The sequence below is a fragment of the Nannospalax galili genome, unplaced genomic scaffold, assembly GCF_000622305.1.
Source record: "Nannospalax galili isolate Female #2095 unplaced genomic scaffold, S.galili_v1.0 scaffold28, whole genome shotgun sequence".
NCBI classification, from domain to species: Eukaryota; Metazoa; Chordata; class Mammalia; order Rodentia; family Spalacidae; genus Nannospalax; species Nannospalax galili.
In genome coordinates, this window is record NW_008359594.1 from 1,286,902 (window position 1) to 1,299,837 (window position 12,936).

The 12,936-nt window shown below is 46.5% G+C and overlaps 1 protein-coding gene across 2 annotated transcripts in view; it reads right to left on the bottom strand.

Annotated features, from left to right (window-relative positions):
- Positions 1-12,936, bottom strand: part of Tbc1d2b (TBC1 domain family member 2B) — a 104,182-nt gene that overhangs the window by 9,979 nt on the left and 81,267 nt on the right. For both annotated transcript variants that reach the window (XM_029558803.1, XM_008823394.3), the window contains exons 9-11: positions 11,475-11,969; positions 7,900-8,017; positions 586-771 (exon numbers count right to left, since the gene is read on the bottom strand). In XM_029558803.1, the coding sequence (XP_029414663.1) occupies positions 586-771; positions 7,900-8,017; positions 11,475-11,969 (799 nt within the window). The remainder of the gene's footprint in view (positions 1-585; positions 772-7,899; positions 8,018-11,474; positions 11,970-12,936) is intronic.

A 12,936-nucleotide genomic window follows, 5' to 3' on the forward strand; every position in this document is an offset into this window, starting at 1 on the left:
GAGAGAGAGAAAAAGAGAGAGAGAGAGAGAGAGAGAGAGAGAGAGAAAGGGAAGAAGGAAGGGGGGAAGGAGGGAGGGAGGGAGACAGAGAGAAAACAAACTGTTCTACCATTAAGCTAATGAGACCCAGATTTGAGTGTTCTGCTATTTTATCAAGACAGGGTTTCTCTATGTGCCACCACACTGAAATATTTAATGTGTACGAGTGTTCTGCCTGCACGTATTTAAGTGTATCCATGCATGCAACTGCCATGGAGGCCAGACAAGAATATCATCCCTTGGAACTGGAGTTACTAATGGTTGTTAGCACCACATGGGTTCGGGGAACAGAATCCAGGTCCTCTGAAGAGCAGCAGCAAGTGCTCTTAACCACTGAGCCATCTCTCCAGCCCTCACAGTGAAGTTTTTGATGGATAAGCAAATGACTGCTGTTTCCCAAGGCCTGCAGCAACACAACATACCAAAATCATTTTGATACTGCGGTAACCTCACAGGTTCCAGGTGAACCAGCCACTCTGCCACCACTGACGCTGCCTGTCACAGTCTGTCAAGTGTGTGTATCTGAGAGAAGCTGCGCACACTCACCTTTGGTCCCTCATAAAGGAAAGAATCCCATATTTTAAAAAGGATGTCACTGACGACACTGTCCACAAACACCACCAGAAACCAGTTGAAGGTGATGAGGGTGTAGTCCACTTTGTACTGTTCAAAGTGGGCATGCAGTCGAGGCAGCTTCTCACTCAGGAGGTCTCTGAACACCCGCTGATCCACCTGGAGCAGGAACGAAGGGGAGAAGGGTCTGGGGTCTGCCGTGGCACAGACAAGCTAATCAGAACAGATGCCCAAGCTGAGACAAACAGTGGAACCTGCAGCAACACAGCTGATTCAAATGTATGCCTTAGGGCTCGTCACAGAGCCAGATTGCTCTGTGGCCCAGGGACAGCTGACTTCAAACCCCTTGGGACTGCTAAGTGGCACATTCTCCGTAGGGCATGGAGAAGTGGGGGTGGGAGTGGGGTCTGTAGCCTGAAACCAGTACCTGCACTCAGTATCTCAGGGGAGAGCAGGCTGCTGCAAAGAGCGGACAGGATGTCAGCCTTGCTAACCCACCTGTGAATACAGATGGTGGGGACCCAAAGGGTCATAATAAGCCTGAATCTTGGACAGGTGCATGTGGCAGGACGAGTCTTGAACCAAGAGTAAATATAATATTACCATCTATGCCCATGCAATGAATATTTAGCAGGCCCTATGGAGCAGGGTGGGTAGCAAGAACTCTAGAAGTGGAAAAACCTCTGTGGATCTCATCTCTAGCACTTATTGCACTCGCACATCTACAAATGACATTCTAAACAGTTCTGTGCCTCATCTGGAAGACAGTTAATGACATCTCTCTTATATACTGCACTTTAGAGAGAATTAAGAGATACATAAACTATTAACAAGACAGACAAGCCACAGGTAGCTATAGCTGGGCAAAAGGCCGAATAAGGTTTAAGGATGACCTCCAGGATGTAAGATGAGTAGGGCAGTTGGACACAGGGACTAGCATAACTGTGGGCAGGTCCCAGTGACCCTAGAAGATATCAACAGCACAGATGGCCAGGGCTCAGGCTTCTAGGATGAGGGTTGGGAAGCCAGTAAGGTGACTCTGCCACAAGGGGCTCTACCTGCTTTGTGTGTATCCCCCACAAAACACCTGACTTCAACTGTGTGTATGTGCAAAACAGAAACAAAAGTCTCACAAAACAATGTTTAAGTTCACACAGTGGGACTCAGTTTCACTTGACTCACAAAGTTAAATCAATCTACGAAACCCTATCTCCACCCCCAGTTAGAAAACACAGCAGAGAGGGAAGGTGAAGTTCCTCAAGGCCTTCAGCAGGAAGCTAACACAGCTGGGCCTAATCCTCAAGGCCTTCAGCAGGAAGCTAACACAGCTGGGCCTATTCCTCAAGGCCTTCAGCAGGAGGATAACACAGCTCTATTCCTCAAGGCCTTCAGCAGGAGGATAACACAGCTGGGCCTATTCTTCAAGGCCTTCAGCAGGAGGATAACACAGCTGGGCCTCATCCTCAAGGCCTTCAGCAGGAGGCTAACACAGCTGGGCCTAATCCTCAAGGCCTTCAGCAGGAGGCTAACACAGCTGGACCTGCTCTTTAGGTCCATCCTTCTAGCTGCAACAGGAAGCCAGACTGGGCAGAAAGGTGTGCTGCCCAAGAGGCCCAGCTATAGGCCCTGCTATGGCCCTTGGCCAAACTGATGAAAATGGGACCCAAAGGACAATAGACGGAGGAGGGCACGCTAGATTTCAAAACTTCCTGAAGGGAACTGCTATGGGATGTACCTTGCCTTTGGTGAGAGGTAAGGTGCTCAGAATAGGGGAAGGAAAGGGCAGTGGCAGGGCAGAGCACAGGAGTAAGGGTGGCGTGGGAAGACTACAACTGCTGGGGTCCAGGGCACCTCTACCAGGAGATCCCAGGCAGAGGCAGCAGGAGCCACTACAGGTGAGTGGCAGAATGTTGAGAACAAGGTAAAGAGGGAGCAGGCTGCAAAGGCACAATGGGCCAAGTCAGCCTCTGGAGGACAAAGGCCATGGTGGATGAAGGCTGTGGAGTGGGCATGCCGAAACTGTGGGGCGGGACACCTTTTTGGGCACTGCTGATCGGAAGTCATCCAGATGACCACCTTGGAGAGCAACTTGACGGCATGCAGACACTTAAGGTGCTCATATGGTGAATGTATCTACAGCAAGTATGCTCCTGACACAGCTGCAAAACTTTCAACTGCACCCCAGTAGAGTGAGAACAGCAGGTTGCAAGCATTATTGGGATTACTGGAACACTAACTAGAAACAGTCTAGTTGAATGATAAAATAACATTACAAAATGTTATTCTTAAGAGCAATTCAAAACTTTTAAAAAGTCAACTATTGCTGGGCATGGTGGCACACACCTTTAAATCCCAGCACTAGGGCAGAGGCAGGCGGATTTCTGTGAGTTCAAGGCCAGCCTGGTCTACATAGTGAGTTCCAGGACAGCCGGGGCTACAGGGGGACCCTGTCTCAAAAAGACCAAAAAAAAAGTCAACTGTTTGTTGGAAGTTTTGTTTTCCTTTAAATAGAAACCATTAAAAAAAAATTTTTTTTTTGTCTTTTTTTGAGACAGGGTCTCCCCGTAGCACCAGCTGTCCTAGAACTTACTATGTAGACCAGGTTGGCCTCAAACTCACAAAGATCCGCCTGCCTCTGCCTCCCAAGTGCTGGGATTAAAGGCGTGCACCACCATGCCCACTGCTTTTGTTTTAGAAAGCACAGTTAAGTAAGTTCAAGTAGGAACCCCTGATTGAAATTTAAAAATTTAAAAGGAAGGTCTGGAAAAATGGCTCAGTGGTTGAGACCACTGACTGCTCTTGCCGAGGACCCGGGTTTGATTCCCAGCATCCACATGGTGGCTACGAACTGTCCTTAACTCCAGTTCCAGGGGAATCTGAAGCCCTCTTCTGAACTCGGCAGCACTGCAGGACACGGGTGCACTCACATACATGCAGGCAATACATTCATACACATAAAATAAAAATAATAAATATTAAAAAATAGCCGGGCGTGGTGGCGCAAGCCTTTAATCCCAGCGCTCGGGAGGCAGAGGCAGGCGGATCTCTGGGAGTTCGAGGCCAGCCTGGTCTCCATAGCAAATCCAGGCCAGCTGGGGCTAGAGGGAGACCCTGTCTCAAAACCCCCCCCCCCAAATTTTTAAAAAATAATAAAAAAAAATTTAAAAGGCAAGTTAAAAACTGTCACTTATGGTGGTCTATATCTATAATCATTGTACTTGGGAGGATCTGCAGTTCTAGGGTAGCCAGAGCTACACTGCAAGACCCTGTCTCAAAATCCAAAAATAAATGAACAAATAGCTAAAACACTGTGCATATTTTTACACATAAAGATGATTCTAAAAAGTTATAAATGCACAGTAGAGTGGACAAAGGACACAAAAACAGTAATTACAGACTGAAAACACGTAACAGGAGACAAAATCAAAGATACAAATTAGCTGAAATAAAAGGCTGTAAAGCCCTGTCTCACCCCACCTATGCCTGCCTGCCCTTGTCAAACCTAGGTAAGTGGTAAACTACTGACAGCTATCTCCAAAGCTGCCAAACTGTCCCACGGTGTGCTTTAGGCAGTCAAGCCAGGCCTGCCTGGTGTCAATCACCTAGAAGCCCTGCCCCTGTGAGCACCATCCCTGGGTTGTCAGATTATGTACTTTCCGTTGGTTACTTTATCCTTCCACACTCAAGTGATGACACATTTGCTAACACTTCAAGGCCCTGGCGATGGGGACCAGGTATTGCCTTGAAGAAGTTATAAAAATAATGAGATGTGGACAGCTGGCCATAAGACTGAGTGATGATACAGGATTTAGCCTTGGGGGTGGGGTGTCATCTGTAATGATGGGCTATCCACCTGGCCCTCAAGTGGAGATCTGTGTATATATCTTTTCTAACTGGGTGGCAGACAGCGCCTCACTTGAGGCTGCTGAGGGACTGGCAGAAGTGTGGGCATGGTGCAGGCTGCCAGGGAATGCTTACCCAGGCCTCTATTTCCTCCCTTCCTCCACTGAGCACTGGAGGACATGGGATAACTGTGTCATTCATCTCTGTGTCTGCAGTGCCTGGTGAGGTCCTGGCACATAGCGTGTACTTCAAGGACGGTAAGAATGGGAAAGCTGGTGAGCAGTCTGGCTACAGCAACAGTGGCCATTGGGCTTGGGGCTCTGGCAAAGCCAGCACTGCAGCTGATGACACACCTAAACCAGCCCCCATTTTAGGAGCAGTCTTACCCAACAATAAGGTGCAGAATGTCTATGCTATATACATCTGCTGAGGGATGAAAACAGGCACCAAACATCAGGGTAAAAAAACAACAGGAAAGACACCACAACCAGAGATAGCAATGCTTTTGTTTTTCTTATTCCAAAACACAAGAGATTTTTTAAATTTTTATTATTTTTATTTTATTTGTATGACTGTATTGCCTACATGTATGTAAATGCACCCTTGTCATACAATGTCCATGGAGGTCAGAAGAGGGTGTCAGATCCCTTGGAACTGGGGTTGCAGATGGTTGTTAGCCACCATGTGGGTACTGGGAACCAAGCCCCCAAAACACTGAGATTTTTAATTGGAGCCTTTGGTGCTATTAGTTTTCAGGGGCTAGGCATATATAGCTTATTTACTAACTTTTAAAAATCCCATCTGACTGAGATCACTGCCTCATCCCATTGCTATCCACCTCCTTCCTAGCTTACAAACTCATGTAACAGAGCAACAGTTTATGGATAATCAGCAAGTAAAGTGATAGCAAGGAGACAAGGCAAGCTTCTCCTGGCATCCATGGATAGCCACGACGCCGGGATGGGGACCTGGATTTGGCATCTGAGGGAAGGCCAGAGCTCAGTTTCTTGCCATGCTCCAGCTGACTGTAGATGGAAAGAGGGGGGCAAGCTTAGATATAGGGCTGCCAACATCCAGTCCAAATTGCAGCTTCACCCCTTGGCAGCTGCACTTAAAATAACAGTTTTTTGCTGGGAGTGGTGGTGCACACCTTTAATCCCAGCACTTGGGAGGCAGAGGCAGGCGGATCTCTGTGAGTTCCAGGATAGCTGGGGCTACAGGGAGACCCTGTCTCAAAAAGACCGAAAACAAAAAAAACAAAAGAAACATTTTTTAAAATTACATTTATTTGTGTGCATATGTATGTGTATGTGTGGAGGTACCCCATGGCATGCATATGGGTGGAAGTCAGGAGACAACTTGTGGGAGTCGGTTCGGTTCTTACCTCATTTGGGTTCCAGGGATCGAACTCAGGTCCTTAGGCTTGCAAGGAGCACCTTACCTACTGAGCCATCTGACCAGCCCCCCTTTTAGACATTTATTTTGGGGTGTGGGGTGTATGTGCATGCACCATGGTGCATTCATGGAGATCAGAGGACAACTTGCAGGCAGCTGCATCTTGTTCAGTAATTCTGACCCTCCATATCTGCTGAGTCAAATGGGATAAGGCCTCTACCTAAAAGGACTTAGCTACTGGTATGAGGCCAGGGCTCACTAAATGCCAGTTCCCTTTTCTTGGTCAAACAGTAGCTCTTGTAGGCTCTGACATTTACTTTGCAGAGCTTTGGGCATCCTAAGAAGACAAAGCTGTGGCCCTGAAGGTACCACTGACTAACTGGAGGATAGGTAGATAGGCAAGGGCAATCCAGTTTGATAACCATCACAGGAGTGTTGGGAATCAAAGCAGCCTTATCAGCTATCCTGGCGAGACAGCAGAGTAAAGGGGAGGCTATGTGTGCTAGGACTGACCTAGAGCTTTCCAGATGAGCAGGGAATGGTGTTATAGTTGAGGGCACCCCAACACAGATAATCTACCATTTCAGGGTGCACTGTGTCTAGCAGCAACATACGAGGTGGGAACCGCTCACCAGCCTGTAGGGTGGCCTAAGTGGAACAAAAAGAGAGAGGAGATGCTGTATGGGCAGGTGTGTTCCCCAGGGGTCCTGGTTCCTCTAAGGGGTAGGGCCTGCTGCGAAGAGTTGACTGCGGAGAGTTAGCAGCAGAAGGAGGGGCTTTGGCTCATCTTGGGACAGGAGCCAGGAGAGGTGGACATGGAGAAGAGATGGCCTAGCCTCACCGCATTTACAGGGCATTTATGGGCCGGGGGCAAGACTGGTGGCCCCTGAGGCATGGGCAAAAGCCAGCAGTGACTATGGGCATGCCACAGGACCGATCTGGTATGGCCGGCTCTGAGCCTCAGCACAGAGCTGAGTGTGGAGCTAGACACTGGGTGTTCGTTTCTTTGTAAGTCACTCCCCTCCCCCGCCATGATAATAATAAATGTACATAAAGATATGTTATATGGTTTGCCTGATAGTGCAAGAGACCCAGAGAGAACTCTGGCGACAGAAGGCATGCCAGGTTTGCTATGAACCCGGAGAAGCAACTATGGAGCAATCATGGCAGTGGCTGAGACAGGAGGAGCCTGTGAGGCAGACCAGAAGCAGAGAAAGGGCCCAAACAGCAGCCAACAAAGTGGGACAGCCCCAGCCCGTGGAGAGAGATGCCCAGAGATACAAGGCATGACATACACCCAGGAGGAGACAGATGCTAGGGCTTCTTCTAGTCCACATCACCCTACCCTGGCCCCTGGTGTTAGGATCCAGGTGTGAAATGAGACATGTGCCACTCAGATCCCCTGATAGAAGAGGTGACTGCCAATCCTACTGCTGCTCCTCAAGGTCCATCACTGTCTGTTCTCAGAAGCCAGCCAGTGGCAGGGCAGGGCACTGAGGAACTACTCCTGGTGTACCTCTCTCTAACAGCCACAACCTCTGCCCAACTCTCCTTCCTTTCCCTGGCTGGAGGCTCTCCCAGCTTCCTCAGTAGCCTTTTTCCCCCCAGCGACACATCTCCTCCCACCTGACATCTGTATCCTGGCAGACCCAACCTAACATACCAGACTCTGAGTTGGGCTCTGTTGCCTGCAGAAACCAGTTGTTGAGGTTATGTACAAAGCCTCCCCAATGGGGTTAACTCAAGTGACAGCTGTAATTCTCCAAGCTGGTAACCAAGACACAGTATTTTAAAAAGTGCCTGGGATCCTGGGGTTGGAAAGATAGCTCAGTGATTAGGGACACTGGCTGTTCTTACAGAGGAACTGGGTTTGATTCCCAGCACCCAAATGGCAGCTAACAACCATCCGTAATTCCAGTTCCAGGGGATCTGATGCCCTCTTCTTACCTCTGCAGGCATTGCATGATATGGGTACGCTTACATACATGCAGGCAATACACTCATACACATAAAAGAAAAATAAATTTTTAAAAATTTAAAGGAAAGTACCTGAGATCCTAAAAGAGTCTTAGTGTAATAGTCTCGGGGCATGAAGACTTCCACAATGGTAACCAAACACCAGAAAGCATCTTCTTGTTCTAAGTAAAGAAGGGCCACTGCCACCAACCTACAAGCAAATGGGGAGAAAAGTCAGTGCTGGCCTTGGGCCTGTCGTCACCCAGATGTCTGCTGAAGCCATTTCTCTCATGGACCATGTGATTTCTAGTTCTCTAATAATGAAAAATGAGTAAGTATTCCCAGCCAAGTGAGGAATCTTCTAAAATTTGAGAAGCAAAGTCACACTCCTCTGATCCTGTCAGTTGACTTTTGTTCAAAGTTGAAATTATTTCCCAGTGACATTGCTTCCATATGATCAGCCTTGTTTTTATAACTTTAAAAAATTTAATTAATTAATTTTTTATTTTTATGTGTATGAGTCTTTTGCCTGCATGTATGTTAAGTATAATTGTGCATGCAATGCCCAGAGGCCAGGATCAGCCTTATTTATTGTTATTATTTTGTTTTGTAACAGGGTCCCCCTATACCCTAGCTAGCCTAGAACTCACTTTGTAAACCAGGCTGGACTTAATTATTATCTTTTATATGCCTTTATTATTATCTTAAAATTTTATTTATTTTTTATTTTTATGTGTTTGAGTGTTTTGCCTGCATGTAAGTGTATCTGTGTTGTACAATGCCTACAGAGGCCAGAAGAGGGCACCAGGTCCCCTGGAACTAACAGATGGCTGTTAGCTGCCATGTGGGTGCTGGGAACCAAAACCCCTGCCCTCTGCAAAAGCAACCAGTGCTCTTAACCACTGAGCCATCTCTCCAGCCCCACTGGCCTTACTTTAATTTTGATAAGGTAGCTAGTTCTTTGGGTTCATTGCTTAATAAGTTCTAATCGATCCTTTAGTTTCAAAAAATGTGAATGTAAGTAACAGAGTATAAGGTAGTTTAAAAACAGTCTGATTTCATAAGCTTCCACACTGGAGAAAGAACCCCACTGACAGCCTTATCCAGGTGTGCACATGGGGTGGGAAAGAGGCCCACATGTACCAACTTCTGTGTCATTCATAACAGAAACTTGGCTCTAACTGTCTCCATGTTGTCATAATCAAAAATTGCTGCCAGCACAGTAGAGCATAGCTAATCCCAATTACTCAGGAGGCTGAGGCAGGAAGATCACTAGTTAAAAGTCATGCTTGGGCAAGTTGGCAAGACCCTGCTTCAAAATTTAAAATAAAGGTGTGTGTGGAAAGGGAGGGAAGTACTGGGGATGTAGCTCAGTGGTATAGAGTTTGCCTTGTATGCTTCTGGCCTTGGAGTCCAATCCCCAGCATTATAAGAAAGGGTAGGTGCTGTGGGTGTGCTCACTGGCAAAGTGCTTACTTAGCACACGTGACATCCTAGGTTCCATCCCCAGAACTGGGACAGAGCTGAGAGGAAGGCCCCTCTCTACTTAGCTGAAATCTAGGAAACTCTGCCTAAAACACAAAGCTTATTTGTGTGTCACTCATAGGAAAAAAACAACAAAAAATGCCCTTTTTCAGAATTTGCTCTTCTCCTGATTCCTTAATAAAGGAATAAATAAATTTCAGATTTGAAAAAATAAAAAAGGACCTGGGTTAGGTGACAAGGGAATGACCCCAGTTATAAAAGGATGGAGAGGAAAGGTGACAATGGAGGGCAGAAACAGAGAAAGTTCCTGAAAGTGCAGAAACCAAACGCCCAGCACCTCAGGATGCCAGGAAAAGAGGTGAAGAGTTTAACAGAAACACTGTCAAGATATCACTTAAATGAAATGATGCTGAAGATCAAAGGCCTGGATCATCAAGAAAAAGCTCCAGTTCTACAAAAGATCTAGGTACTCAGAAGGCATGGACATGCACCAAGTACTCTGACCAGTTAAAATTCAGAGGCATACATAATAAACATGGGAACAAGACAGAGAGCTCTGAATACCAGGAAGATCACTCATGTGTAGAACTGTTTCCAAGACAATGCCGGGCAAGTGGAACACAACTGAACCCCAACAGGCAAGTCCTCACCCAGGATCCCCTGGACTCAGAGGTTTTTGGCTTCTAGCAAGTTTTGAATTAAGTATATAACATGAATTGTGGCTTTAAGTAAAACCGAGTCTGCTTTACGAAGGGCATTTTGTTTTGTTTGTGACAGAGACTGGCTAGGAGCAGCTGAAGTTCTTGTTAATCTTCCAAGGTCAGAGAGAGCCCACCCTTCCTCACAGCCACAGAGGTCATAGCTTCCTAATGGCCATCTGGCTTCCTGTGGGTCTTAATCAGGTAGCAATCCTGTTTTAAACCTTTCCTCCTTCAATACTCTCCTTTTAGACACGGTTTACCCAGAGGTCAGCACTTTGCATAGGTTAGGAGCAAAAGGCATCTGAGCAGCCAGACTCAATGCCAACATTCTAAATTCAAGCTCATGCACTTGGCTTACGTGCATCTTCACTTTTATTTTCTAACAGCCCTTGGTCACCTACCATCCCTACCTAGAAAGGAACACAAACTACTATGACAGTAGAAAGCAGAAATAACAGAAAGTGTATCATCCAATGCCTAGTGCTGGGAGGAGCTTGGTGGGCAGCAGATCTTGAGACTCCTAAGGCTTCAACCTGGCCCAGCAAAGCCTGGATGACAAGCCTGGATCATTAACAAAAGGTGAGAGTCCTGAGTGTTCTCTGCTTATGGAAGTAAGGAAAGGTTCAAGACCTATAAGAGTCAGCTTAGTGGGTCACAAAACAAAAACCAATAGACATGCACATAAGAGAGCAATAGATCTGTGGGGAGGAGGGGGAATGAACAGGGATGGTAAGGAGATGGCAGAGGATGAGGGGGATGAGAGTGGTTGGCATGCATTGTGTACAGTGTAAAATTGTCTAAGAACAAATTTAATAGAAAAAAAAAAGTTTAGGTCATCCTTCAAGGGCCAAGTTTTAATAAACTGTGAAATTGTTTAGGATCCTATAATAAACAAGTAACACAAGTTTTTGCTCTATGAATTATCAACTAATGCAATCAGATTCTTATGATTAAAACCCAAGTGTGAAGAGAAAAGCAAGGAAGGAAAAAATGGGACCCCAAGCTGTTTCAAGTGAATCTGACTTTGGTGCTTATTAGTTCTGGTCTTGGGGATTGAACCAGGGCCTCATTTGTGCCAAGAACACACTTAACCACTGAAATACATCTCCAGCCAACTTCTGTGCTCATATTTTCTGAAAGCATGTTACTTCCCTGAGTTATTCTAGAACTGGGAAATTCTATCTTAAAAAAACTTTTTTGCAGCCAGGTATGGTGGCACACACCTTTAATCCCAGCACTCAGGAGGCAGAGGCAGGCGGATCTCTGTGAGTTCAAGGCTAGCCTGGTCTACATAGTGAGTTCCAGGACAGCTGGGGCTACAAGGAGACCCTGTCTCAAAAAGACCAAAAAAACTTTCTTGCTGTCATCCCTTCTTTCCTTTAAAATACAGCCTTTTCTTAGCCAGGCAGGAAGGGACTGGCCAGGTACTGCCCAGTGCCTGGACATTCTCTAACTGGCGGATGGATATAGTCTGATACCCACCTGTTCAGGCCCTGGCAGTAGCCGATATCTGGATTTCGCCAGGAGAAGGCGAGAAGGACGCTGCGTAGCTTCTGGATGCCCTCTGAGGTGGGGCAGGAATAATGTTTGTTGTTGGGCAGAGTCCGTAGCAGGTCCAGCTCGATTTGCTTGGAGGCTGGGTTCTGTTTCTCCAGAGCCTTCTGAAGCAAGGTCTGGAAGTAGCCCGGCTCAGTGCTGTCCTTGAACTTCCTGGTGTGACGGTCCACGCACCACTTCCATACCTTGGAGCGGTGTTCATGGGGAATGCCTGCTCGGATCAGGTTTTTCAGCTCTGGAGAACACACCATCTCTCTGTTCATTGTGCTAGCAAAATAGTTTTCCCACTTGACCCCAGTGGAAACTTCCTGGTTTTCTGTGAGGTACAGAGTCTTTAGGTCCAACGCTCGGACCTTGGCGACCAACTTTTCTTCCTCATCATCATCAGGAACTGTCCTAAACCCATAGATATCATACTCACTGCAGACAAATAACAAAGAAAAATGAAAATGGCATAGTCTTGACCAAAGGTGCAGTGGAGTAGGCTGGAGGACCTAGAGCTCAGTTCGTGTATGTGTACCAGTTTGCTGTACAGAGTCAGGATACAGTTCCCAGAGGACCTGAGTTCAGTTCTCAGCACCCAAATGGTGACTAGCAACTATGCATAACTAGTTCTAGGGGATATGGCAGCCTCTTCTGGCCTCTACACACATTTCATGAATGGGTACATTTACATACATTATAGGCAAACACTCATACACATAAAACAAAATAAGACTTTTTTTTTAAACTAGCAAGCAAATAACAAGCCACTCAATTAAGAAGGGCTGGGGCAACTGGTCGTCTATGTGAAAAGATGGAACAAGATTTGTTCTTGGGAATATACAGGAAAATAAAGTCAATTTCAAAGAGGTTAGAACTAGCAATATGAAAAACACAGAAGAACGTCCAATCAAGATCACAAAAACAAGACATATTATGGTGGTGCACACCTCTAATCTCAGCACTCAGGAGGCTGAGGAGGGAAGATCATGAGTCTGAGGCAAGTCTGGGTATACCTAGCAAGAAATTGTCTCCAAACAAGAAAAAAAGAAAGGACCTATGTGGCTATGCCCACATAGATGTACGTGTCTGTGTATGCATACATCACACATATGCATACAACAACTTCATGCTTCAAAAGACATAATTTTAGGCCCTTAATCTCAGTACTCGGGAGGCAAAGGCAGGTGGATCTCTGTGAGATGGAGGCCAGCCTGGTCTCCATAATGTGTTCCAGGTCAGCTGGGGCTACAGGGGGACCCTGTCTCAAAAAGGGAAAAAAAAAAGACCAAACAAACAGATGTCACTTTAAATTTTAATAAAAATAGTATCCTGCCAGGCATGGTGGCACACTCCTTTAATCCCAGAACTTGGGAGGCAGAGGCAGGCAGATCTCTGTAAGTTC